Source organism: Nelumbo lutea, chromosome 7 (genome assembly GCF_056320005.1).
Source record: "Nelumbo lutea isolate HS-2025 chromosome 7, American lotus-T2T, whole genome shotgun sequence".
NCBI lineage: Eukaryota > Viridiplantae > Streptophyta > Magnoliopsida > Proteales > Nelumbonaceae > Nelumbo > Nelumbo lutea.
In genome coordinates, this window is record NC_142690.1 from 16,420,001 (window position 1) to 16,447,654 (window position 27,654).

The following is a 27,654-nucleotide window of genomic DNA, read 5'->3' on the forward strand; positions in this document are numbered from 1 at the left end:
CTTCCTCTGAAAGGAGTTCTCTCTAAGTATACAGAGAAGATTGACAATCTTTGTCCTCTTTGTTCTGAAGTGGAAGAAGACTTGGATCACCTATTTATTCACTGTCATACCCTCCGCCTAGTCTGGATTGGTTCGTGCCTTTCTCTCAGAGTTGAGGAGTGGCCACATCATGGAGTTAAGGATTGGACCTCCTTTTGGTGGAATAGAATCAATGATACGCCAGTTAATGATCTCAGTGCATAAAGTAAATTTTCTATTATCCTTTGGCACTGCCGGAAGGCAAGATGTAAAGTTGCAATGGAGAACTATCAGTTTAGGCCTTCTTCAATAATTGTGGCGGCCGACTCCCAAATTGAAGAACTGATTAGTGTTAAATTGAGCCAAGACTCAAATCAAACTTCGATTTCAGTCTTGCCCTCCCCAAATGTCACTTGGCGTCGCCCTACACAACCCTTTATCAAAATCAACGTTGATGGAGCTCATAATCACTCTCAATCGGGTTTGGAGATCATTATGAGGGACCACAAAGGTAAACTCTTATTTGGAAGAGCAGTGAACATCCCCTTATCCGATCCGGATATCTCAGAGGCCTGCACTTTCAGAGAAGGAATTCAAATGGCCAAGGAGTTACAAATCTCTCATGTTTGGATTGAAGGTTACACTCAAAAGGTTGTCCAAGCCTTGTTGAATGACCGTCTGGATTTCCCATTATCACTGATTGCAGAGACCTTTTGAAATAATTTTAGTCTCTAGTTATTTCCTTTAGGCCTCGTATAGGCAATTGAGCAGCACATTTGATCGCAAAATTTGCTTGTAATCTCTCAAGGAAGGACCTTTACTTGGTCGATTCCTCTTGATTTCCTTTTGCCTGTACTTGTTGATGATATGAATGAATGATTTGCCTATGGGCTTTTGAGTTCCTTGCAATCTGCAATGATGGCTGGTATGCAACCACCAAGGAGCCTCAACAAGAGGGTCCGACAAGGAAAGTACAATCTTTTGTGCGTCTCCTTCAATGATAATGTGAGAAAGACAAAGTCTTTTTCCAACTCTAAACCCGCTCTAAATGCTTTCGCCTCAGTAATCTCCGAGTTAGCAATACCAGAATTTCCGAGTCCCAACTGCTCCATCAACATTAATTTTAATGATATGTTGAGGAGGTGCATGCCAATGAAGGGAAGTGGACTGTTGATGAACAATGGGTTGGATAGGTAACCTGTTCTGCTCTTCTTTAAACTGTGTCAATTCAGAAATTTGTGCTTGGGCAGTCGCTAGTACCGAAAGGGGATTAAAAGAAACCTGTTCCAAAACCAATTTACATCGAGCTTTCCAAAAATGCCACATGGATATCGAATATTGACTGAAGAGACTTCATTCATTTGATGGTGTATTTGGGTTTCGAGACCACCAGTATGCCAACCATGAAGTAACAGTTCAATTGTTACAGACCTCTAAATGAAATCCCAAACAAGATCCAAACCAAACCGCTCGAACTGTAGGACAGTAGAGAAATAGGTGATTCAAATCCTCATGTTTGAATTGCATAACGGACATACATTATTCACTTTAGTTGAAAAAGCAGCAAGCTGACCATGAACTGGTAAAACTTGTTGTAAGCATCTCCATATGAAACAATGAGCCCGAGGTGATAATTCTTTAAAATTCCAAAAATCTTTCCACAAGACATCCATGAAGGCAAAATGTTGATTGGAATTCACAGCAGTTTCGGACTGGAATAACTTCATAGCAGAAGCACATGTAAAACGTCCATGTGGTGTGAACGTCCATACTCATACTAATTTGTCATTTGTATTGGACATGTTTTGTGGCAGTTCAAGTGCAAGTGTCTGACGAGTAACTAGAGGGTCAAAACGGCTGGAAATGATATCTTTATTCCATGCCTTATTGTCAAAGTCAACGAGTTCAGCCACTTGACTATTAACATATTCAGCAGATGGAACCGATAGCACCATAGAGAGCCAAGGATCACCACATATATTTGTTTCTCAACCATTTGCAATTAGTATTTTTGCACCTTTTAATGGATCTGTCCTTGACTCCAACATACTTTGCCAAATATGGGAATCAGAATTCTTTTTCTGATAATTCCAAAAACTATGGGAGTAATTCAGATACTTGGCTGACAAAATTTGTACCCATAGTGTATCAGGTTCGGTTAGGAAACGCCAAGAAAGTTTCATCAGTAAAGCTCTATTTCTCAAGAAAACATCATGAATCCCTAGGCCTCCAAACTCCTTATTCCCTAAGAATTTATTCCAACTTCGAAGGTAGATATGAGGCTGTCCTGATCTATATTCCTACCAAAAGTCTCGTGCACTACAAGAAAATTGACTTTGAGCGGCAGTTTTGACTGCCGCTAAAGGTTTTACCAGTAGTCGGAAAACTGCCGCTAAAACAATTGTCGCTAAAAGTTCTAGCGGCAGTTTTCCTAACTGCTGGTAAAGCTTCAAAACTGCCGCTAGTTATAGTTTTAGAGATGCACCGACTGCGGCTAAAACTATATATATATTCCACACCTACCCAAATAACCTATAATTATTCTTAATCATTAAATAAGCATATAATTTGTTTCAAATAACCCGTTTTATATTCATTCATCCAAATTGGAGTGAAATACACAAAACAAACACTAAATACAAATAAAATTTAAAAGTCTATTTTTCCGTTCAAAATACAAATTCAATACATTCATTCATTCATTCATTCTCAAAAATACAAATTCATAAACATATCTAGTTCCATTCAAAAGACATCATTTACAAAAACTTCTTCAGCTTCTTCCAAAATCCTCTCAAGTTTTGGCCAATCTTACAAGACTTTCCAACTGCCTCGTTGTTTGTTATTGGTGCACCATCAGCTGAAGTATTAAGATCTCTCAATCTTAAGTAGAATTAAAGTAAAATTTCTGTTGTAGATCTTGACATCCTGATACAAAACAAAGATCAAATAAGATCATGGAACGTCCAAAATAAGTCAAGGAGAAGATATTTTACAGTGAATAAATAAATTCAAAGCACCTGAATCATGGAATGTCCAAAATAAGGCTAAAGAACCAACTCTTACACTCAATTTGAATTATATTGGCACAATCAAGTCCATTTTTTAAGTTTCTTTTCTAAGGATTTCTTTTTCATGTTTGAATCCTCTGATTAAACTAAGGACTGTGACATCCCTATCTTTCCCAAATGCACAAAGCAAATTAACCTTGTTCAGATTTAAGTGCACCAGAGATCTGTAACCAATGGATGCAGAGACAATATTTCATCTTTTCTTTAATTGAATTTAAGACCCTTGAAAAAAATAAGAGAGAGAGAGAGAGAGAGAGAGAGATGCTTCACAAAGCTATGTATCAGTTGCTTGGCCAGTACCATATCCATATCTAATAATGCTATACATGAACATAGCATAGACAGGCTACAAGCAACCACCACTCAGAAAACTGCAGAAGTAGGCTACCATGGGTTGGGTTGTTAGAGATCAATTAAACAATCTAGTAATGAGCTCACAACTGATATACTGTTGATTCCTGTTGGCATAGTGAATAAGATGTTTCACAACTTGTCTTTGATCAGCAACCCTCTAATTTTCAGTCTCCCCAAGTGCCAATGCTTTCTGAAAGCATCTCCAAAATTGGGAAGAACACCTTCCAGATTCGATCCAAGAAGCACTGCCAAATCCAATATCAAACCACACCCCGGGCATGGCCAACCAAATCATGTCTGCATTTTCAGTTTTCAACTAATTATTTAATAAAATGCAAACTTGTAGCCAAATGGAATTAAAAACCTGCCAAATCCATTGATATGGCTTTGGACTCATCTGTCATCAAAACCAATGTGTACAATCATTATGTTGGATCAGAGAGGTGAGATTTACATGAAGGTACACCTCAAGGAAAAGTTACTGCTCAATCTTTTGATATTGCTTTGCTGGAAGACTAACAAATTCAATTGACTAAGCACCTTAAGGCTTTGGGAGTTCCATTTGTGAAGTTACTCTCCTGGTCCATGACAAAGAAGGGGCTCAACTCTATGATCCATAATTCCTTTTTCCATCTATTGGGGACATGGGAAAAGAAGGAATATAACGATTAATTTATAACTTATAGAAGCCTTTGCTGAAGCTATGTACAGATGTTAGCAGTTTTTTGATGGACTGAGCCGTAGCACTTTATGACTTCAACAATACATTTGTAGAGACTTTACCAGGTTGAGTTCATGCTTTTGAGTAGACAATAAATTTTGTGGACTGCAGTATGGAAAATCTTAATCATAGAAGCATGGAGTAAGGGCTGTCAATGGGTCGGCTCTACCCAACTGAACTGATTATATCAGAACCATCTGCAAAAACAAGAAACAACAAATTCTTTTAAACCAAACAGAAAGTAAGAAACTAAGAATCCAATGCAAAGACAATTCGGAACAGGAGACTAACCTTTTGTGACTGGTCAAGAAATGCTGCTGACTCTTTAACCAAGCCATTAGCAATACCTGGAGTATACATGAGTTGTTTCTGTGCTGGAACTGACATTGGAGACAAAGGCCCACTCATATCATCAGCAAAGTGTTTCAATGATCCACGTGAGTTCCCCTGTTCATTTTAATCCAGAAAGTGTTAGTAGGACAGTAACCACAATTATAAGATAAATTGATCTGAAGATTTTAAGCATGAGTTTGAAGAAACCATGATGAATTAGTCTTAAAATTTAAGCATGGTCTCAAGAGATCAAATGACTTTTCTTTTCTTTCCTTTCCGCATGCATTTTTTTTTTTTTTTGTTGTTGTTGAGAAGCCATTCTTTTTCTCAAAAAGAACAGGGGCATGTTTTGTTTTCTATTCTGTTGCTGATTTTAGTGAAAATAAGGCAAATTTTGTTTTGTCTAATCAAATTAGTTGTACAAGTAAAATGACAATACTTATCATATGAATGCCTTATTTCTTAATCGTGGTTAATGCAACACACCCTATGATACATCCAGCTCAAACGACCATCTCTAAAGAAAAGAGGAACACCTTTCTCACTTTTGAGTTTTGACTAGAAGGGGGTTGAATAAGTCCTGTGTTTAGGAAATTAAAGCCTCTGGATCACCAATCCATATGCAAAATGTCCATCTCTATATTTTGATGGGGCAATAAAAAAACATTACACCAGACTCGATGGACCTAAAAAGGAGGGACTGAGGGAGAGGAGAAAATGATGCAAATATTGAAGGAGAAAGCAGTGCTAGTAACCCATTTGAACCATATACATTCAGCAAAAAGAAATATTGGGTCTGAGGAATACTAGAAAATACTGGAATAGGAACAGTTCTTAGCCTCTTCGAAGGTTAAGGCAAATAATAAATCACTTGTAGGAATCTCAATTTGCATATCTTTTCCCAGTATCTCCAAAAAGCAATGAATGAAATTGGCATTTCCATGAATAGAAAGCGTTATGCACTACTACATTTTCTATGAACTTCTCTTGAGAATAAAAAGAACAAAAAAAGGAAATGACTGAACAATAACCGAATAATTAAGTCAATCCAATAGATCAAAGGAGAATATAATCAGATAAACCAAGGTGCAACTTCTAGCAGGGGTTCAAAGCAAAAACCAGAGAAGAGCTGTAGTGGGAATCTCTTTGTTACAGGGCACTTCTGTGACCACTTCCATTGCTTCTGGTTCATATCAAATACAAGGAGAGCTGGACCACCATAACTCTGGATGTATATGAGATCATCAGTACCGCTGCTTGCAAAGACTTCATCAAACTCCCCAAATCCCTGAAAAAATTTGTGGGGCATCCTAGAAACCTCTCGCCATTCTTTTTCTTCAAGAATCCAAATGCCAATGCCCTTAATTATGTCTGGCCGGTCATGTTTCCCAATCCCACCCACCATTACCAGCTTGTCTTTGAGGTTCATGAGGTGACCACAGGTAACAGGGATAAAGGTCCTCGTCAACAAACCATGGGAAGATCGGCTAGAGAGATCATACATTATCAAGCCATGGCGATCAGGCCAACACATGCCACCTCCAGTTGCATAAATCAAGAAGTATAGAACCCCATTGCAGATGACACTCTCATCACCACCCCTCCATCCTGTAAACATCTCTGGCAAAAGTCACCCATGTCATTGTTTCTGAATCATAAACATGGATTGAGAGATCCCATTGGAAGAAATTGTCAGGGACTTGCTTAGACTTTGCACTTGTGATTGTGTAATTGTGACATGCCCGATCTACTAAGATTGCAAGGCCACTGTAGTCATAATATCTCAGACCTGGAGGCTCTTGAAGCCTCTTATGGGCTTTTGTGACTGGGTTACAAACAAAAAGGTGGCTTCTGCTATCATTATCCATGAAGCAAACCAACCCACATGATTTATATAAATTGGTAAATTAGTAGTTGAACATAGAAGTTTGAAAATTAATCAAGTAAAACAATGGAAAATAAATAAGCCATGACAAGAGGAGAATATGAATAATTTCTCAGGCATAAATTATAAACAAACCTCAATTAACAATCAATTTCGTCAGACAATAACCCAAGTCCACCATTTTTTTAGTTTCGGATATAGAAGGCTATGATAACCAGAATAGCCATCCTCCAAATGATAATAATATAAATATAAAATGATGGTTCCTAATGCTGTCAGTTAGTTCCATTAATACCTTTGAAACTTCCGCGGCTACTCTGATGCATGGGTCCTTGAATAAAGGAAGAACAGATTGTGGGGTCTAAACAAAAATCATCGAAATATCAGTAGTGTATCAAAATTCTGTCATATCAAAACTAGGCAAATTTTTTTTCCAGAGGTGAGCTTAAGATCATTTTTTTCTTTCAATTGCAAATGAATGCTAACTATCTATTGGTTGAAATTTTTACAATAAAGTGGAGAATCTCTTAGGTTAATAGATTCTTCATCTCTTTTGAGTTAATGACATCCCAGGGTGACCACACTAACTTGATATCTCCATTACAGATAGGATTCCCTTATTAAATGGATTAATATCTACCCAGAGCATAGCTATAGATACTTCATTAATAAAAATTAATAGTTTGTGATGAAATGGCGCTTATTCTTTTGGTTTGTAAGGTGAGAATGAAACAAAAAACCTTGGAAGCCACATGGCTATGGTATTACGTTAAATGCTTAAAATACACGAACCTTGTGACAGAGTTCCCAACATACTTTTCACTTGGTACAAAGATTGCAGGTTAAGACTAATGGGTCTCACATGCCATCACTATCCCTCAGCTTGAAGAGATAAAATCACAATGTATTATTGTTATTGAACAATGGTAAGATGATAATGATACTGATGATGATGTGTAAGCTAAAATACACTAAATTTAAAGACTCAAGGGAATGATTCTTTACCTGAATCTCAGATTGCAGACATCCATGTAAAGCCACAGCTGTGTATCCAAAATGTCTAAGAGCAGCTCCCACTTTTACATATTGTTTCCATGGGTCCCTGTGACAATGAATTGAACACCTTGGCTCCCAACTTGCATGTTGTGCCTGATCAATGCAGAATGTCATTCCCCCTATCAATAACTTAAATGTTCAATCATCAAAACCGTTGGAATAATGTTAAAATAACTTAATTGCAGTTTTTAGGGCCTGTTTGTCTAATTAAAGTGTTTTTTATTTCGTTTTTTATTTCTGTTATGTCTGTTATTGTACTCAAGGGCACAAGGGTCTTTTCCCTTGTTATTTCTGTCGCCCTATATATAGTAAAATAAACATTGGCTCCGCCAGTACTGCTACATTGCAAACCTTCTCTCTTCTTTCCTCTCTTTTCTTCTCTTCTCTTCTCTCCTCTTCCACCTATCTCTGGCCGGCTACACTGTCAAGATGGTATCAGAGCGGGAATGCTGATTAAAAGAGAGCAGATCGATCAACCCTACTATCAAGAGAAGATCGATCAACCCAAAGAATAGATCGAACAGACTAGCAGAAAGGAAATTTGATTATGGACTACAGAATAACTACGACTGGTACAGTTCTCCCTATTTTTTTCTCTTCTTCACTCTCCTTGGTCATGGGACGAGTGAAAACCCTATGAATCTGGGGCGGCTGAATGCTGTCAAACCTATGTAACCCTACTTTTCTTGGATCGTGTGATCCTGTTCATGTGTTAAGACAACTGTAGGTCAATGCTGACCTGTCTTCTCAATGGTTTGAGTTGACTATAAGCAAGAAGGATCTCTCCTGCTGATTAGTGGATGTTAGCCATTCTGGAATTCTGGTAGGTGGGGACTGATAAAACTATACAGGTCTAAAACTGCCAAATATTACCTCAGTTTTGTCCAGAATTTGGTACTGTTTGTGCTCAATCTGGTTGGTAAACCCGAGTGTGTGGGTGTGAACTGAGTGGAACATTGCTTTGTGGAGTAAGGAGGGGTCCTAAGTCTGGTGTGTGGGACTGATTAACTGCTTGACCATGTCGACTGAGAATTCTGCTACTTCAGAGATCTCAGGGAGCCACAATGGAGTGAGTGGGGGAATGGATATGAGCTTTCCCATTGCTGTCATTCCCTTTGATGGTCTGAATTACCTTGAGTGGTCTAGGGGGGATAAAACTCTACATCACTGCTAGGGGGCGAATAGGATACATCAATGGGAGAGTAAAGGAACCGAAGTATGGAAGTGCTGAACATGATAGGTGGAACCAAGAGAACAGTATGGTGATGTTTTGGCTCTTGGTTTCAATGCTGCCACAAGGAAGACTTTTATGTGGGCTGAAACTGCTTGTGAGATATGGGAACAAGCGAAGTCCACTTATTCAGAACAGAGACACTATGCCAAGATATATCAACTATAAGCTGAATCTTCTACTTGCAAGCAGGGGGAGAGGAGTCTCTCGATGTACTATTCTGATTTGACATCAATATGGAAAGAACTTGATCACTATCAGAATGTGAATTGGAAGTGTGATGAAGATGCAAAGGCCTATAAGTCACTTGTATCACAGCAACGCGTGTTCGCCTTTCTCCTAAGGCTGAATCAGTCATATGAGTCCATCAGGGTACAGATCTTGGGAAGTAAAGACTTTCCATCAGTCCAGGAGGTGTATGCCTTGGTGCAGTCAGAAGAAAGCAGAAGAAGTGTGATGAATGGTGTAGAAGGGGAGTCAGTTGCCCTAGCGGTCCGGGGAAATTCAGATACAAATGTCGGAGGTGGCTTTAAAAGGGGTGACACTCAGAAAAAAACAGAAGATAAAAGCAAGCTTTGGTGCACTCACTGCCAGAAGGCACGACACACTAAAGATACATGCTGGGATCTCCACGGAAAACCTAAATGGGCACAGGATTTGGGTAAGAAGTCAGCACTGGATCAGGGCAAGAAACCAGGCCAACAGAATCAAAAAAGGTATAACTCAGCTAATCTGGCATCGACAGAGACTAGTCCTTTCGTAACTCAGGAGAGACATCCCGGTTCTGACCCTAAGGAAGATATTATCAACTCCTTCCGTGAACATTTGGAATTGTATGGTAGGACTCTCCGCCAGGTGGATTCTGGGTCTACTCCTTCTACCTCATTTGCGTCTACATCAGGTAATGCCACAGCCTTCCATGTGTCATCTCATACTACTGATTCACCTTGGATTATTGACTCCAGAGCCTCAAATCACATGACCGGTAAGTCAAATTTGTTCCAGACATATAACCTTCTCTTTGGGAGAGATAAGGTAAGACTGGTTTATGGTTCTTTTTCTACCATAGCTGGCCGAGGCACCATATTTCTCCCACTTGGCCTTACTCTTCCTAATGTCCTGCATGTTCGGAACTTACCTATTAATTTGTTGTCCATTAGTAGTATTACTCACTCTTTGAACTGCTCAGTCATCTTTTTTCCATCTTCATGTGTGTTTCAGGATTTGACCTTGGGGAAGACGATTGGTAGAGGAAGCATGGTGGATGGTCTCTACGTGTTGGAGAATAATGCTAGTCTAGTGGCGACTGAGTCCACAAGTTTGTCGAGTGAGAGTCAGGCCTATTTATGGCATAGTCGTTTAGGTCATCTTTCTTTTGAGTCGTTAAAAATTATGTTCCCAAAGTTGTTTGAATCCTGAATGGACAGATGCAATGCTGGAAGAAATTGATGCCTTACACAAAAATGGTACGTGAGATTGGTAGATCTTCCTGAGGGGAAGGAACCAGTGGGGTGCAAGTGAGTGTTCACAGTGAAACACAAAGCTGATGGAACTGTTGAAAGGTACAAGGCTAGACTGGTAGCAAGAGGCTTCACACAGGTATATGGATTGGACTATGCAGAGACTTTTGCTCCTGTAGTGAAGATGAACTCCATCCGGATTCTCCTTTCCTTGACAACAAATCTTGACTGGGATCTTCACCAATTGGACATCAAGAATGCCTTCTTGAATGGTGACTTGGAAGAAGAGGTGTACATGTCTCAGCCCCCAGGGTTCTGTGCCAAAGGCAGTGAACAAAAGGTTTGCAGGTTGAAAAAGTCCCTATATGGATTGAAACAATCACCTCGGGCTTGGTTTAGTAAGTTCCATGTAGCAGTTCAACAAATGGGATTCAAACAATGCCAGTCAGATCATACATTGTTTGTAAAAAGAGGTGAAGGTAAAATTGCAGCTCTTATTGTGTATGTGGATGACATAGTGATCATAGGAGATTGGGAGGCTGAAATCCAGAGACTAAAAAAATTCTTAGCCACTAAATTTGAGGTGAAGGATCTAGGCCCCTTACGATACTTTTTTGGAATTGAAGTTGCCCGCTCTCACAAGGGCATCTTTATTTCCCAACGGAAGTATGTACTAGATCTACTAGAAGATACAGGCAAGTTGGGGGTAAAACCATCTGATTCACCTATTGAACCTAATCACCATTTGGGAGACAGTCAGGGAGAGTTTTTGAAAGATGTAAATATGTTCCAAAGACTCGTGGGGAGACTTCTGTATTTGTCTATGACTAGGCCTGATATTGTCTATGCAGTGGGTGTCCTTAGTCAATTCATGCACAGCCCAATGACAACTCACTTTGAGGCTACAGAGAGGATCTTGAGATATCTCAAAAAGTTTCCTGGAGCTGGTTTGTTGTTCCAGAAACACAGTCACTTAAAAGTGGAAGTATATACTGATGCATATTGGGCAAGAGCAGTCAATGACCGAAAGTCTACCAGTGGTTATTGTGCCTTTATAGGAGGAAACCTTGTCACATGGAGAAGCAAAAAACAAAGTGTGGTGGCTAGATCTAGTGCTGAAGCAGAGTATAGAGCGATGGCTCATGGGGTTGCGGAAATCATGTGGATAAGAAATCTGTTAGGTGAACTGGGTTTCGCAGTAAGCAATCCTACGTCACTCTACTGTGACAATAAAACATCCATCAATATTGCTGCTAATCCAGTTCTACATGATAGGACGAAACACATTGATGTGGACAAGCATTTTATCAGAGAGAAACTTGAAAGTGGAGAAGTGTGCACACCATATGTCAACTCGAAAGAGCAACTTGCAGATATCTTCACCAAATGTCTTCATCATGTGCGACACAAAGATTTGTGTGACAAGTTGGGCATGATTGACATCTATGCTCCAACTTGAGGGGGAGTATTGGAATAATGTTAAAATAACTTAGTTGTAGTTGTTAGGGCCTGTTTGTCTAATTAAAGTGTTTTTTATTTCGTTTTTTATTTCTGTTATGTCTGTTATTGTACTCAGGGGCACAAGGGTTTTTCCCTTGTTATTTCTGTCGCCCTATATATAGTAAAATAAACACTGGCGTCGCCAGTACTGTTACATTGCAAACCTTCTCTCTTCTCTCCTCTCTTCTCTTCTCTTCTCTTCTCTCCTCTTCCACCTATCTCTGGCCGGCTACACTGTCAAGAAAAACATTCAGTCTAATATGTTTTTCTATGAAGAGAAAAGCAATAGAAAATTAATGACACAAAATTCAACAAGGTACACTGAGTACCTTGTTGAGAAAGTTATGAGAAGGAGAAGAAAGAAGTTCACACAGTGATGTAGCATTAAATAATTAAAAACGACTGTATATTTATTCTAAAGAATAAGCTTTCTTTTTGTAATTAAAGGTAAAAGAAAATCAATTAAATAAATGGAGATAGAATAGTACCTATCAGAAAGACAGAAAATGAAATGAAAATAGCTCGGAATATTTGACCCGTCTAATTTGCAATATACTCGATGAAAAAAGATTGCCCAATATTTGACCCGTCTCATCCTCCAAAGGACTAATAAAAAAAGATTGCAACAAATCTCAGTTGCATTCGAACACCTCAAATTGAGCTAACTACAACAAAGAGAAACTCAAACTACTGATCCTGTCAAACCGAAAACTTGGCCAAGACTGAGAAAGAAAAGAAAAGAAAAAGAATATTCGATAAATAAACATGTATATCAAGATTTCTGTTATCTATCAAAAAAAAGTTTGTCTTTATTGCTAAATTTTTTCATTATTTTATTCTCCAAGTGCTTAGAAAGAAGAAGAGCAAAAGAACAAAAACACATACACACAACAGACAAAGCGCACCATTTTCTAGCGTTGATTCAAAGCTTGCAGTTTATGCCGTTCATACTCATTTCCCCTTCCCTCTTTCCGCAATTGTTCAGAAAAATGATCATAAAAAATAAAATTAACAGAATTCTAGGATTAACATCATGCATGAAATCAAGACATGCTCATGCCATGATTGCATAAGTAACATATATATTGCTAGTAAACTCATTTATAGAAGTCCAAAATGATCAGGAATCTTCAGTCTGGCAGTATGATTGGAATCCCTGCCCTAAAGCCCTCTTTCCGCACCATTTTTGCTCTTTATTAAATCAAACAAAGAGAGAGAGAGAGAGAGAGAGAGAGAGAAATGGCTGAGAGAGAGCGAGAGCGAGAGAGAGAGAGAATCAGCTGGGAGAGGAGAGGGCAGGAAGAAGACGAGTCGTGAAGAGGGAGAGTCGCGGAGTGTGTGATTTATTTGCGGCAGTCGACTGATTTTTAGCGGCAGTTTTAAATCACTGCCGCTAAAGTACAAATAGTTTTTGGCAAATGTTGGATAGCCAATGAAATAATTGGGAATGGAGGTAAGGGTGCTTTTAAGTTTTAACTAATATTTCCCATCCAGCAAGAGAAAATTAGCCTTCCAACTTTTTAGTTTGTTTTGGCATTTATTAACAAGAAATTTCCTTACTCGGCAACAGTAGAGGAGAACCAAGGTAGAGCTCCTTACCTGTCATAAGTGACACCCCTAATAAAGAAGAAAAGTGTGCTCGTGTTTTGTGAAGAACGTTGCAGTTGAATGAACAATGCAGAGAAATTAATCTCTTGGCCAAAGAACTCCCCAAATTGGGTCAGGATAGTCTGCATCTGCAACACTTTATTTTCAATTGCTCTCCCAAACAGTAAAATGTCATCAACAAAGAGCAAGTGATTTAATTTTGGGCAGCTTCTAGAAATCTTGAAACCACATAGAAATCCGTCTTCTAATTTACATTAAAGCATACGGGAGAAAATATCCATATATAAGACAAACAGACAAGGGGATAGTGGACAACCTTGTCTAAGGCCCTTCGTCGGTTTGAAAGGATCTCCAAGATCACAATTAAAAAGTATCAAAAAGGAAGCAGTGGAAAGACATGCCCGTAGTAATGAGCAAAACTAAGAAGAAAATCCCCCACACTGCAAGCTACTTGGAAGAAAAGCCCAATCCACTCCATCATAAGCCTTGGATCAATTTCAACATAAAGCTTCCATGACGCCCTTGTAGTCATTTCATTGTGTGGACTATCTCAGTAGCAATGATCCTATTATCATGAATTTAACGCTTTAGTGAAAAAGCATTTTGAAAAGGTGTAATGAACGAATCCAAAATGCTTTTTAGCCAAAACGCTATTATTTTGGCCACTACCTTGTAAGAAACATTTGTTAAGCCTATAGGTCAGAGATCATTCACAGTTTCAAGCCTATAGGTTGGATTGAGTCAATATCTCATCCATTGATAGAAGATACGAATTAATATAGGTGTAATGGACAAGGTTTGGGTTAGAACTTAGAAGTAATCTAAAATAAAACAAATTTAAACGGATTGAACAGTTTAGACATTGAATTGGATCAGTCCAAAATATTCAACAATACTTTTCAATTAATAAAAAGTTGACTCCACCATCCTATCCTAAAAATAGAAGTGCAAATTTTCTTTCACTGGAATTATCAATAACTGTAAGCACATAAAAGTGATCCTTAACAAAGATCTCATCTTCTTGTTCCAAGGCTTTGGTAATATTTCAATTTTTTTTTTTTTTTTGCAGGTTGAGTGATCTTAGAGTGAGATTTTGTATCCTTGGGTTTGGGGCAAGGTTGGCTATGTCCTCCCCTGTGTTTTCCTTCATCTTAGTAGTTCTCTAATTTAATAAAATGTTATGTGGCTGCTCCTCCACTTAGAATAAAGTTTGAGATTTAAAAAAAAAAATAGTTTTGCACTATATCTTTTATTTCAATTTCATATTATAAATTGATAATATATACTGCAATGTGTTGACCTGACAGGCTGAGACATTGCTGCGTTCTGATTGAATTCGGCTTCAGTCAGTGCAACGTCTGTTCCAATAGCCTCTTGCAGCTTTGTATTGAGAATATCTTCACATTTAATAAAGCACATAAAGATATTTCCAATGCAAGACTGTAAAGGCTGTTGAAACAGAAGTTGCACCGACTGAAGCTGATCTCGTTTTGATTAACTTGGGAGTGCACTTTGCTGCCTCCATGATTTTTAAATTTTTTTCTTTTTTTTTTTCAAAAAATTAAATGACGATTAATTTGGGTTAACTTGGGAGCGCACGTAAGCTACTACGATTGGGTTCCCAAAGAAACTTTGGGTTTACGAGACCAAACGTCTCAAACCTCTTGGAACTTAGAACTGAATGTCCAAAACCTTTTACAACCCTCCCACTCTTTCTTCTCTTTCAAACCTGTCAACGAGCACTCAGACATCTCAAGTTTCAAACATCTCACCGAACAGTAGTTGTTTCAGTAGTTTCTAATCTCAGACATCTCAGGCACCATTATCGCAGGTTTCAAATCTTTAAACCATCTCAAATATACATCTCAAAACCGTTTCCAATCTCTTTTCATCTCACTTTTTACATTATTTAACAGGTTTTCTTCCAAACTCTTCTTGGGTTAAGCAGACGCTTGAATCCTCCAGGTTGCACCGTTCCAACTGTAGTTGTTTCAACAATTCAGATTTTCCACCGACTTTCATACATTTTCAAACATAGGAGGTCAAATACTTCTTTATTGTAAACACTTGTATAGACAATTGAAAAAATGGAAATTAAAAAAAAAAAAGAAAAAAGCATAAAAAATTGTTGTATACTAATTGGGTCGACATAGGACCCATTTTGACCATCCAGGCAAAGAAGACAATAAAAACAGGTCTGTGACGACCCGTTTTCAACAATCCGGATAGGCGGGTCGCCACAGATCCCCTAAATCCAGGTACAATGCAGATAGTTCAACCTGTGCACAATACGGGTCCAATTGTAATAATAATAATAATAATAAAATAATTAATAATTAATGAATTATTATAGTTTATTTTAGCTTTTTTTGTTTTAACCATTCTTATTATAGTTTATTTTAGCTTTTTTGTCAAATTGATCAAACCATTATTTTGATTCTTTTAATTTGTTTATAAATCTTGATTGTTTCATTCTTGATTAACAAAACCAGCCTTTTTTTCCTTTGGCTTATTTGTTTATTTTTATATGAAGATTTATTTAAACCCAACACCACTGGGTGGATTTAGTTGAGCATGAGCAAGCTCTTCAAGTTTAGAAATCCTTCTTCCTCATGCTTTGTACTTCCATAAATGCCATTCAGGCTTTCTTCCTCATACTCTATGATTTTCAAGCCTTGTTCTTCCAAAAATACTAGGAGGTAGTAGGGCAGGATGTAATAAATGTCATTCAGGCTTTCTTCTAAAATGGCCACCTACCGAAAGAAATGAACCTCAACCTGTATTGCTCTAATACCAAAGGTAAAAGCTCCTACCACAGCCCGTCACTACAAATCCATTAGCCTCTACAATACTTGTTATAAAACCATAGCCAAGGTCTTGGTGAATAAAGTAAAACCTTTGCTCAACAAAATCATTAATGAAAACCAAAGTACCTTCACTCCAAGGAGGCATATTCAGGATAATATTCTAGTTGTCCATGAGGTAATTGATTTCATGAGAAAACAAGATGTAAAAAGAGATGGATGGCTATCCAACTAGACATGATCAAAGTATATGATAGGGTAGAGTGGAGCTTTGTAGAGCTGGTCCTGGGAAAACTAGGCTTTGGGAATAGATGGATCAAGTGGGTCATGGATTGTATAACTTTAGTGTCCTACTAGATCTTGACTAATGGAGCCCCTACAAAGAAGCTTTGTCCTGAGAGAGGACCCAGACAAGGTGGCCCTTTATCTCCATACTTGTTCCTCTTCTGTTCAAAAGATCTCTCAACTAGCCTCCAAATCCTTGTGTTGGAAAAGAAAATTTCAGGTATCAAACTAACAAAAGATAGCCCAGTAATCTCACGTGTCATTTTTGCAGATGACATTTATTATTTGTTCACTAGGGCAGACCCTGTTGAAGGCCAAGTTGTCCTGGAAACAATTCAACTCTATGAAAAAGCTTCAAGCCAACAGGTAAACTTTGAGAAATCTGAAATTTTCTTTAGTTGCAATGTTCATCCCAAACTTTAGGAGATGATGGCTGGGAGTCTTAAACAGAGAAAAATTGAAAACCCTTCTATCTACGTAGGGCTACCAACTGAGATAGGTAGAACAAAATTGAAACTCTTCCACCATTTAATTGATAGGATTGCTACTAAGACTTCTAGATGGCATGACTTGTACCTTTCCAAAGGGGGTATGGAGGTGCTATTAAAGTCTGTTGTAGCAGCAATCCCTACCTACATTGTGTCTTGCTTCCTAATTCCAAAACAGATATGCTCCCAAATGGCTATAAGCCCAAGGAAATTTTAGTGGAATTCTACCAAGACATCAAAGAACCTAGCCTAGGTTAAATGGGAAACAATTAGTAGAAACCAAAATGATGGTAGCTTAGGATTTAGAGATCCTTACTGCTTCAATCTAGCATTCTTAGCTAAACAAGCATGGATGATTTGTACCAAGGAAAACAATTTGTGGGTCCGAATAATCAAGGGGAAATATCTGAAAGGGAAGGATTTCCTCTCAGATAAGCTATAGAAGAAAGATTGTTTTTGAAGGGTAGCCCCTCGGGGAAATTTTCAATCAAATCAGCTTACTTTATAGCAAAAAACAACAATAGCAATTCACCCCATACTTCCTCTATGCAAGTTGATCAGCATGATCAACAAGTAAAAAAATATAGAAAGAATTATGGAAGCTGACAATAGACCCCAGGATCAAGATCTTCATGTAGAGATGTTTATAGAATGATATAGCAGTCCTGGAGAATATTGAAAAAAGAGGCTTAACTTGTTCAACAGTTAAGTTAACTTGTGTTGTATGTGGAAAATCAACAGAATTAGTGATTCATGCCTTGTTTCTTTTTGATCATGCGAAACTTTTGTGGTTTTGTTCCCCTTTTAATTATTAATATAGATCAAGTTAAAAAACTTTGATAGCTTTTCAAAATGGATAGAATATTGGATTGATATCTATGGGACAAATAAACCCAGAAAAGCAAAACTGCTAGGCCAATCTACCTTAATAATTTGGATTATACGGAAGAGTAGGAATTTGTGTGTATTTGAAAATGTCCCTCCTAATCCAACTGCAAATCTGCTAATGTTGAACAGGTGTTGGAAGTAGAGGAAGATGACTTTGCTTAAAAAATGGCTAAGTTCTTCGTAAGTTCTTGAAGAAGAAGGAATGTTTTTTGGAACTCCCCCAAGAGATTGATAGAAATAAGCAAAGAAGACGAATGAAAAAATAATAATTCTTCCTATGCCATTCAACCGATTACAGCCTTTATTTATAAGGAGCTAGAGAGCCAAGGTCGGCTACCTAAGTTAGAATACAAAGAGGAAAAGTACAACCAATTTTGGATAGGACTATCTCTCCTAGAATTAAGGAGAGTAATTTTGATAGAATACTAACATCTCCCCTCAAACTCAAGATGGTAATGTATCAATCATCTGGAGTTTGCCAACTAGAGCACGGAGCGAAGAAGAGTGAGCTTTGGTAAATATATCGGCAGACTGATCCTGGGACGAGACAGGAACAAGGTGAACAGTACCCTCGAGCACATGGTGACGAATAAAGTGACAATCAGTCTCAATATGCTTAGTGCGTTCATGGAATACATCATTGTGGGCAATCTGTATGGCACTACGATTGTCATAGTAAAGTGAGGTGGCAGATGAATGAGTAAGTCCCATGTCATGGAATAACCAGCATAATCATAACAGCTCGAAGGTAGTGTCAGCAAGAGCTCGATATTCAGCTTCAGTACAGGAACGAGAGACAACTGTTTGCTTCTTACTACGCCAAGATATAAGAGAATCTCCAAGAAAGAAGCAATTACTAGTAGTGGAACGTCTATCAGTAGGATCACCGGCCCAATCAGCATCAGAGTATGCAATCAACTAAAGAGAGGAAGAACTGGAGTAGTGAAGTCCATGAAACAAAGTGCCCTTGACATAACGAATGATACGAAGCACAACAGCATAATGAGTAGTGCGAGGGGCAGACATGAACTGACTTACAATATGAACAACATACACAATATCAGGACGAGTAATAGTAAGGTATACAAGACTGCCAACTAGTTGCCGATATAAGGTGCAATCACTAAGAGGAGTACCGTCAGTGGCTGTAAAATGGGCATTAGGCTCAATCGGAGTGGTCACAGTCTTAGTATCAGTGAGTCCTGCGCGAGAAATAATATCAGTAGCATACTTGGTTTGAGACAGATAATATCCCAATTGGTTGGAGGAGACCTCAACGCCTAGGAAATAATTGAGGCGGCCAAGATCTTTCATTTCAAATTGTTTGCTAAGGAAAGTCTTAAGAGCGGAAATGCCCTGCAAATCATCGCCAGTAATGATCATGTCATCCACATAAAGGAGGAGAAGGACACAACCCTGAGAGGTCTTACGAATGAACAAGGCATGATCATAAGTGCTAGATTTAAAACCACATTGACAAACAGTAAAGCTGAATTTGGAGAACCATGCGCGAGGCGCCTGCTTAAGTCCATATAGAGCCTTACGGAGACAGCAAACTTGATTAGGGAGATGATCATAACCAGGAGGGGACTACATATAAATCTCTTCAGAAAGATCGCCATTGAGAAAAGCATTCTTAACATCCATCTGAAATAGCTGCCAGTGCTTAGCTGCAACAATTGCAATAAGACTACGGACAGAGATGAGACGGGCAACCGGGGAAAAAGTCTCCTCATAATCAATGCCATACTCCTGTGTGAACCCTTTTGCTATTAATCTAGCTTTATATCGCTCAACTGAACCATCTGCTCGGGTCTTGATTTTGTAGACCCATTTACAACCAATTGCGGATTTATCTGGAGGCAGGTCAACTAAATCCCAAGTATGAATGCTTGTAAGAGCTTGAATTTCTTCTGCCATTGCTTTCTGCCATAGAGGGTCAGTACTAGCCTCGCGATAGGTGCAAGGCTCATATAAAGATACAATGGTAGAATAACAATGAAAATCACGAAGAAGAATGGAAGGTTTAGTGACCCTACCAGAACGACGGAGAGGAGCATCAGAACGGTTAGAGTCGAACTCATTTGGAGCAATCAAGGGCTCAGAAGAACGTAGAGATGGAGGATCCATAGCCAAGGTAGATGCAGTCGGAGAGGTTGCAGGTTGTGCAGTACTGTTAGAGCTATTAGAGGAAGAAGTAGTCAGACCTGCAAGTAAATCATCAGGAAAAAGCGAAATAGTAGGATCAGAAAAAAAATGTGAAGAGGTCGTGGTAACTTGAAATGGGGAGAGACTTGAGAACATTTTGTGTTCCCAAAAGGTAACATGACGAGATATGCGAAGTCATTGGGAAAGAGGATCCCAACATCGATATCCTTTATGTTCAATACCATACCCGAGAAAAACAACATAGACGTGCTTTTGGTTCCAATTTAGTATGTTCATGAGGTTGTAATAGAACAAAACAAGCACAACCAAAGACACGAAGAGACTGGTAATCAGGGCAATGGCCATACAATCGTTCATAAGGAGAAATGTTACCAATAATAGGAGAAGGAATGCGGTTGATGGTATAAACTGCAGTGAGGGCTGCTTCCCCCCAAAATCGTTCAGGACAAGAGGAAAAGATTAAGAGAGCTCGAATAGTATCAAGAATATGCCTATGTTTTCGTTCTGCACGCCCATTTTGTTGAGAGGTACCAGGACAAGATCTATGAATGATAGTTCCATTTTGTGAAAGAAATTGGATAAGGATAGAATCTCTATATTCCATGGCATTATCAGTGCGAAAAATTTTGATGATAGAAGAAAACTGAGTTTTGATCATGGTGGCAAATTGAATATAAATTGCAGGTAATTCAGATTTATTACGCATGAGATAAATCCATGTATATCGAGAGAAATCATCAATAAAGATCACAAAATAACACGAACCACCCATAGTATTATGAGGCGAACGTCCCCAAATATTAGAATGAATAAGATCAAACAGTGCAGAAGAAACAAAATCACTTATATTAAAAGGCAAAGCATGAAGTTTTGAGAGAGGACATGAAACACAATCAACGTGGGTTGTTTTAACAGGACCCAAACATCCATTAGAAATTAAAGATCCTAACCTAGAGGTAGAAATGTGACCAAGGCGAGAATGCCAGACACTAGAGGTGACAACAGCAGCAAGAGATGGTAATTGAAGAGATGATAGCTCAAACAGTCTACCAACCTTACGGCCTGTCCCAATGATCTTCTCTGTCTGTGGATCCTACACAGTACAACTACGACTTGAGAAATGTATTTCAAAACCAAGTTCACATAATTGTCCAACAGATATAAGATTTAAAAATAATTGAGGTACCAAAAAAGTGTAAGGAAGTGACAAACGAGATGTTGAAATAGTTCCTACGCTTGTGACAGTTAAGGTGGAACTATCGGTAGTATGAACAATTGGTGTAATAGAAGGATTTGACTTGGAAGTAAACAGGGATGAGTTGGATGTCATATGATTGCAACAGGTAGAATCAAAATACCATGATGAGGTAGTACCTGGAGTGACGGACAAGACTGTATTAGAAGGCATACCAGAATCAAGTTGGAGCTGGTGAAGGAGAGTTTGGAGATCTCTAAGAGAGAATTTTGGAGAGATGTTAGCAGAAGAATCCTCTATGGTAGCAGCTACAGTAGAACTCGAAGCCTGAGAACTCATGGATGAGGACTTCTGTCCAGATGCCTTTTTGGCTTGCAAGCGGCGACACTCCGAAATAGTATGATCAGTCTTCTTGCAGTAATTGCAGAAAGTTCGTTTTGAAGATTTAGATGAAGTTGAAGAAGTAGCAAACATACCCGGAGTAGCAAGAACAACATCAGTAGATAATAAGGATCGCTCATCTCGAAGTATTTTTAGTCGAGTTTCTTCAGAGAGCAAATCTTTGATTACAACTTCAAGGGAAGGCAATGGGCTACGATGAAGTAGAGTACCACTAATAGGTTTGTACTCATCCCTGAGAGTCATCAGAAGATGCCAAACACGTTGGCAATCGCGAAGCTTAGAATAAGTAGTAGCTGCAGAGGTACTATCTCATTCAGGTTCACACTGTGCTAACTGATCCCAAAGAACTTCTAACTCAGAGACATAACTGTGAATGGTCTGTTCAGGTTGCTGCTTCATACGGTGAAGACGCCTATAGAGCTGAAACTGATGCACATCATCAGAAATAGAATACCGAGCTTGTAAGAAATCCCATACCTCTTTAGGAGAGTCATATCTGCGAAATTCCAACTTGATGCTTGCAATACAAGTATTGCGAAACCAGGTCAATATTTGATGATTTTTCCCATCCAATCTTTCTACTCGTTCAGCAAACTTATCTTCTGTTTCATCAGCAACTTTAGTAGGTTTGGGAACCTCACCAGTCACATATCGCCATAGAAGGCGGCCCTTGAGAAAACTGCACATCTCTTGGGACCATAAATCATAATTTGAGCCATCGAAGGTAATAGTGATGGAATGAGAGATATGTTGAATAACTTCAAATGAATCCATGAGGAGAAACACAGATCTTTGGAGCAACACAAATCACGGAAAAAAACTGGCTATGGTGGATGAGTTGGGAAGGTGAAGGATCTGTACGCTTGCTCTCTATCCCTCACTAATGCCGTAGGAGAATGTTGTAACTCTCGATCTCTAGAACGGCGGGGCTGAGAACGGAAGCACCAAGATCGTACGTTGTTCAGTTAAAGTGAGTTATAATTGAACTAACTGATGGGTGGTATTCGTTGGATGCCCTCTTGGACGTACCGCTTTCAAAACTGTAGAAACTTTGAATCTGGGGAGCAAGTTTATGTGGCTGGTGCATGAATGTAGATGGCGCAGAATTCTGGAAGAGGCGATTCCGAAGAGCGCCGACGACGCCGTACGACTGGCCGGCAATGGCTATCCAGAACCCTATTGAAGCAAGAAGGAACGAGTCGTCTGTGTTTTGCAAGGGTCTTCCTGCTCCGCCGAGGCGATTCCGAAGAGCGCTGCCGACGCCTTACGACTGGCCAGCAATGGCTATCTAGAACCCTGTTGAAGCAAGAAGGAACGGGTCGTCTGTGTTTCGCAAGGGTCTTCCTGCTCCGCCGCCCAGTACAGAGGTAAACAGAGAACTGAAGCTTGGATCCTCCGTCTTCCAAGTCTGCGACCAGTCCGACGACTCCGTCCGGTATAGAGGTAAGCAGAGAACTGAAGCTTGGATCCTTTGTCTTCCAAGTCTGCGACCAGACTGACGACTCCTCTGCTCCGGTTGGCTATGGAACAGGCTTGGATTCTCTATCCTCCGTCTTCCAAGTCTGCGACCAGACCAACGACTCCTCTGCTCCAGTTGACTGCGGAACACGCTTGATGACGAGGAGGGAGTAGAAGATATTGAAGATCTAAATTACTCAGTTCCTTACTGGTCCAACGACTTGGATCAGGACGTTGACGAACAGGACCCTTCTCTTCAGTTGGACTAACCGACTAAAATCGAAGTAGAGAGGGCGAGAGTGTGGAAGAATGACGCCATTCTCATCGACCGACCGATGTTACCCGCAATCAAATTGCAGGCTCTGATACCATGATAGAAATAAGCAAAGAAGATGAATGAAAAAATAATAATTCTTCCTATGCCATTCAACCGGTTACAACCTTTATTTATAAGGAGCTAGAGAGCCAAGGTCGGCTACGTAAGTTAGAATACAAAGAGGAAAAGTACAGCCAATTTTGGATAGGACTATCTCTCCTAGAATTAAGGAGAGTAATTTTGATAGAATACTAAGAGAGATTTTGTAAAGATAAATGTTGATGCTAGTTTTGATGGTTCGGGGAAAGCAACATTTGGAACGGTGATCAAAAACAGTCAGGGATTAATTTTGGCTATTTCTTTTGACCTGTGTGCTAGCTCTTCTGCTCTTCAAGCTGAAGCAATTGCCTATCTCAAAAGTCTCCAACTAGCAAAATAGATTTTCCATTGCCCTTTTGTACTGGAAAGTGACAATCTGACCATCACAAATGCATTGAAAAACAAGGACCCTTCATCAGCAAAGGAAGCCTTCTCTTTGTGCAAAGATTTCTTCAACTTATCAAAGAACTTGAATGTGGATTTTTCTTTTGTAAAAAGGGAAGGTAACCCTCTGGCTCACTTCTTAGCCCAAAGTGGGAAATTTGAATCTGGCTACTTTGTTGACACCATGCCCTTATAGTTAGTGGGAAAAATAGACTCTATTTGTATTTCTGTATAGTTTATTTTATTTAATGAATTCTCTATTTACCAAAAAAACAAGAGAGTAAAAATAGCATTAATAAAAACTAAAGAATAAAGATAAAAACTAACATTATATAATTAATTAAATTTAACTTTTATGAACTACTAAGACAAACATCCACATCATATAGTAGTGGGGCACATGTGATGCACAGGATGGGGCATCCATCCTTGTCCCTCGTTCCCATAAGTCAAGACACTCTACTCCATCCCCACCCCAACCCCAATGGTGGGGCAGGTTCGGGGCAGTAAGGGATGGGGAATTGCCAAATTTTCCCCACCCTAAGCCAACCACCTAAAAAAAATCTAATTTATGGATATTTCACAAATAGGATTATGACAATTTGGGGGTACTTTAGGAATTGGATTATGACAATCTGGGGTATTTTAATAAATGAAATTTTGGGATCCTAGGATTATAAGAATATTAGAACTTGGAGATATTTTAAAATTCAATATTAAATCTATGAATATTTTACTAATTTACCATCGAGTTTAGTGAATTATATTCAAACCCCATCCCTAATTTGGGGCAAAAATATTTTCCTTGTCCCCACCCTGTCCCCATTTAAGATTTGAGAAAACCTGCCTCGTTCGGGACAAGACAGGGTAGGGCCCTAGATTTATAGGGAAAATTTCCATCCCTACAATTCTAATAATTTTTTTCTATAACCAAATAACTAACTAATATTAAATTAAATAACAATAAATTACAATATTTTATGATAATTCCCAAAAAAAATTATTGAAAATGCTATTGATTAGTAATGATGTATAGTAAATTAATTATTTTAAATAACAATAAACTAATATAAATTATTTACTTTTTAAGCCTAAATTATTTACTATTAATCAAAGTAAATGTAATTATAGTAAATTAATGCAATTATGGTAAATTACATTATTTTTAATTGAAAGTAAACCATTTGTTGTTAATTAATGTAAAATCAGGTATTGTCGAAGTCAACCAAGTGGTCTAGATTGGTGTAGATAGACTTAATAAATTGCCTAAATTATTTAATAATCATTTATTGAAATAATAGTAATGGGTTGTTAATTAAATAATTATGAAACAATTTCTAATAGATTAATTTCCTAATTTAGTTTTCCCAAAATTTGTAATAATTATTTAGTTGAATAATAATGATGGATTATTATTTAAATAGTTATGGAGAGCTTTTTTTCATAGATTAATTTCTTAAATTTTTAATTACTTATTTAAAAAATAACTATTGATTATTAGTTAAAGAATTTTCCTAAATTATTTGATAACTGTTAACTATAATTATTGACTTTCTAGAAATTAATAAATTGTGCTAATTATTAATATCTTTTATCAATAAATTATTATTGTAAAAATTTAATGAAAATTTATTAAATTACAATTATTAATGTAAATTACACTTGAAATTTTGAACATTTATTGATAACCAAAAATTATTAAATAGTGGATTGTTTGTTAGATTGTTAAATTATTTAATATTTTGTTAAATAGTGGGTTCTTTATGAAATAATTATTTCATAATTTTTGGTAGAATATTTCCAGAAATTTTTAATAATTTTCATAACTAATGGAATATTTAACAATAGATTATTATTTAAGAATAAATTATTTAATAATATTGGAAGATGCAATGACTATATAGGAAACATTGAATTCCCCTTATTCCCCTCTCTTTGCTTGAAATCGCATCTATAGAAAATGAAAGAGGATGAGTTGTGGGGGGAGAGAGAGAACTCAATGGAAAGGGAGAGGAATGAAGAGAAAGGGTGCTGAGATGACAAATTGGGAGTGATGAAAAGGGGGAGAAGAGAGAATAAAAAAGAATGCAGGATTGGAGTAACGGAACAAGGAGAAGCAAGGTAACATGGATCGTCTTATTATATAGATAGATAGATAAATAGATAATAGATCTCACATTACAAGCCAAGCAGATATCAAAACTAAATTTAACCCCTCATTCGAAAATAATTATCCCCATAACCCATGAAATGTGAATTCAAATCTGCCCCACACCGCCTTGCGCCCCAAAAACGTCCCACACAATGGGAGGCCGCCAGCTGTCCTCCCACACACACTCTCCCCTCAGCGCGTGTGGAGTTAAGGAACGGCCGTTAGTTCCCAATCAGCGCCCAGAACCAAACTCTCGACTTGGACCAGTGTAACCTTGCACTCCTCCGGTCCTATCATCTCTAGTGTCGATGACCGTTCCGGCAGATACATCGTAGGTGCGAACTCGTCTCTCTCTCTCATCTCCCTCTCACATCCTTTATTTTTTAATTTATTTTTTTCAATACAAAAAACAGGAAGAAGGATCACCGACCGGCGACCACCCGACCATTATACAGGTGCGTTTTCTCCTCTTCTTTCTCAGTTTTTTTATTTGCATTTCCCCAACCCATAAAGCAGAGAATGAAAATCCAGTCTCTTCTTCTCTTCCTGATTCTCCTCATGGTTTCCTTCTTTCTCTTCGACAACGGAGTTTCCGCCATGCTACTCGGCGACTGGCAACCCATTGAAGATGTGAATGACCCACATGTCCAAGAGATCTGGCAGTTTACCGTCGCTAAGTACAACAAGGATGCCAAAACCAACCTCCAGTTTAACGCAAATCTTTGGACTTTGGACTCTCAACTCTAAAGAGTGAAAATATCATGTCTTCTTTATTAAAAAAAAAGTTAAGGAAATGAAAGCTACCATTTTCATGTTTTATATGATGAGTAAGAAGAAAAAATCGGCAACATATATCAGTGTAACAGTTTGGAGAAAATGCAAATGTAAAAACAAAAAAAAAAAAAAAATATAGAGTAGATGGAAGAGAGCAAAAAATGCACACCTATATACTGTTGCTGGTGGTTGCCGGAGATGGCCGGTGGTAGGTGAAACCTCTCCTTTGTTCTGAATCGAAAAAAAAAGGGTAAATTATAAGAGAGAGATGAGATGAGAGGGACGGATTCATACCTTCGGTGTTTCTGCCGCAATGGTCATCGGCACCGGAGACGATCGGATCGGAGTAGTGCAAGGTTGCACAGGTCCAGGTCGAGAGTTTGGTTTTGGGGCTGCTTCATAACTAACGGCCGTTCTGTTAACTCTACACGCGCTGAGGGGAGTGTGTGCGTGTGGAAGGACAGCTGGCAGTCCCCCATTGTGTGGAACGTTTTTGGGGCGCCAGGTGGTGGGGGGCAGATTTGAACTCATGAAATGTATGGATCCTGATATTTTTATTAGTTAGAAATAAATGTGATCATAAAAGAAAAAAGTAAAAAAAAGCTATAAGCTGTTCTAATAAGTTGTGAAATGAAATTATTCAATTAAATCCACAGCATGTAAAACTGGATCAAATTATTCAGTTAATTCCGTACAACATGTGATGTCATGATGACTTACCAATGATCTCAGCATAGATAGAACCCCTACAAAAGTAGATAGTTTCATTGTCCTATGTATTTCTCGTGGTTGACATGAGTCTGCTTGTCAGCATTACAATGTGTGAATGGAAAGCTTGGAAAAGTATATCTTAACTTGCCAAAAAATAAAAAAACATTTTTCTCATGTACGTTCACATCAAAAGAAAAGATTTTGAACCTTACGAGTCATTTAAGGTAGATGGAGGATGTATTGTATCTGTCATTTGACATGAACATACATAACACAATATTAAGGGGCTCCA

General features: G+C 38.3%; 1 protein-coding gene across 21 annotated transcripts; it reads right to left on the reverse strand.

Annotated features, from left to right (window-relative positions):
- Nucleotides 1-2,651: 2,651 nt before the first annotated feature.
- On the reverse strand, nucleotides 2,652-27,170 carry LOC148845334 (aluminum-activated malate transporter 14-like). Of its 21 annotated transcripts, none has more exons than XR_016102339.1 (9): nucleotides 26,821-27,170; nucleotides 13,229-13,359; nucleotides 7,388-7,531; nucleotides 6,678-6,743; nucleotides 4,456-4,611; nucleotides 4,227-4,361; nucleotides 3,898-4,076; nucleotides 3,528-3,740; nucleotides 2,652-2,946 (listed from the first exon to the last, which is right to left on the reverse strand). XR_016102339.1 is itself a non-coding variant. In XM_088955322.1 (6 exons), exons 1-5 carry the CDS (start codon nucleotides 12,535-12,537, stop codon nucleotides 4,347-4,349), a joined length of 384 nt encoding a protein of 127 aa, XP_088811448.1. In that variant the 5' UTR covers nucleotides 12,538-13,184; the 3' UTR covers nucleotides 2,652-2,946; nucleotides 4,227-4,346. The 21 variants fall into 21 exon arrangements, 4 of the variants coding, with proteins under 4 accessions (XP_088811448.1, XP_088811447.1, XP_088811446.1 ...); XR_016102332.1 differs by lacking the exons at nucleotides 3,528-3,740; nucleotides 3,898-4,076; nucleotides 13,229-13,359 and adding exons at nucleotides 11,794-11,863; nucleotides 12,118-12,235 and having other exon boundaries at nucleotides 26,821-26,882; nucleotides 26,946-27,165; XR_016102328.1 differs by lacking the exons at nucleotides 3,528-3,740; nucleotides 3,898-4,076; nucleotides 13,229-13,359 and adding exons at nucleotides 11,794-11,863; nucleotides 12,118-12,235 and having other exon boundaries at nucleotides 26,821-27,164.
- Between the last annotated feature and the right edge of the window lie 484 nt (nucleotides 27,171-27,654).

Bases quoted from the DNA above. Each gene is read 5' to 3' on its own strand.
- LOC148845334 (XM_088955320.1), bottom strand. From the start codon at position 7,552: ATGACATTCTGCATTGATCAGGCACAACATGCAAGTTGGGAGCCAAGG. The intron at 6,744-7,387 runs GTAAAGAATCAT...ATTTTTGTTTAG, and splicing joins GTCTGCAATCTGAGATTCAG to ACCCCACAATCTGTTCTTCC. The intron at 4,612-6,677 runs GTATTAATGGAA...TAAAATGAACAG, and splicing joins TAGCCGCGGAAGTTTCAAAG to GGGAACTCACGTGGATCATT.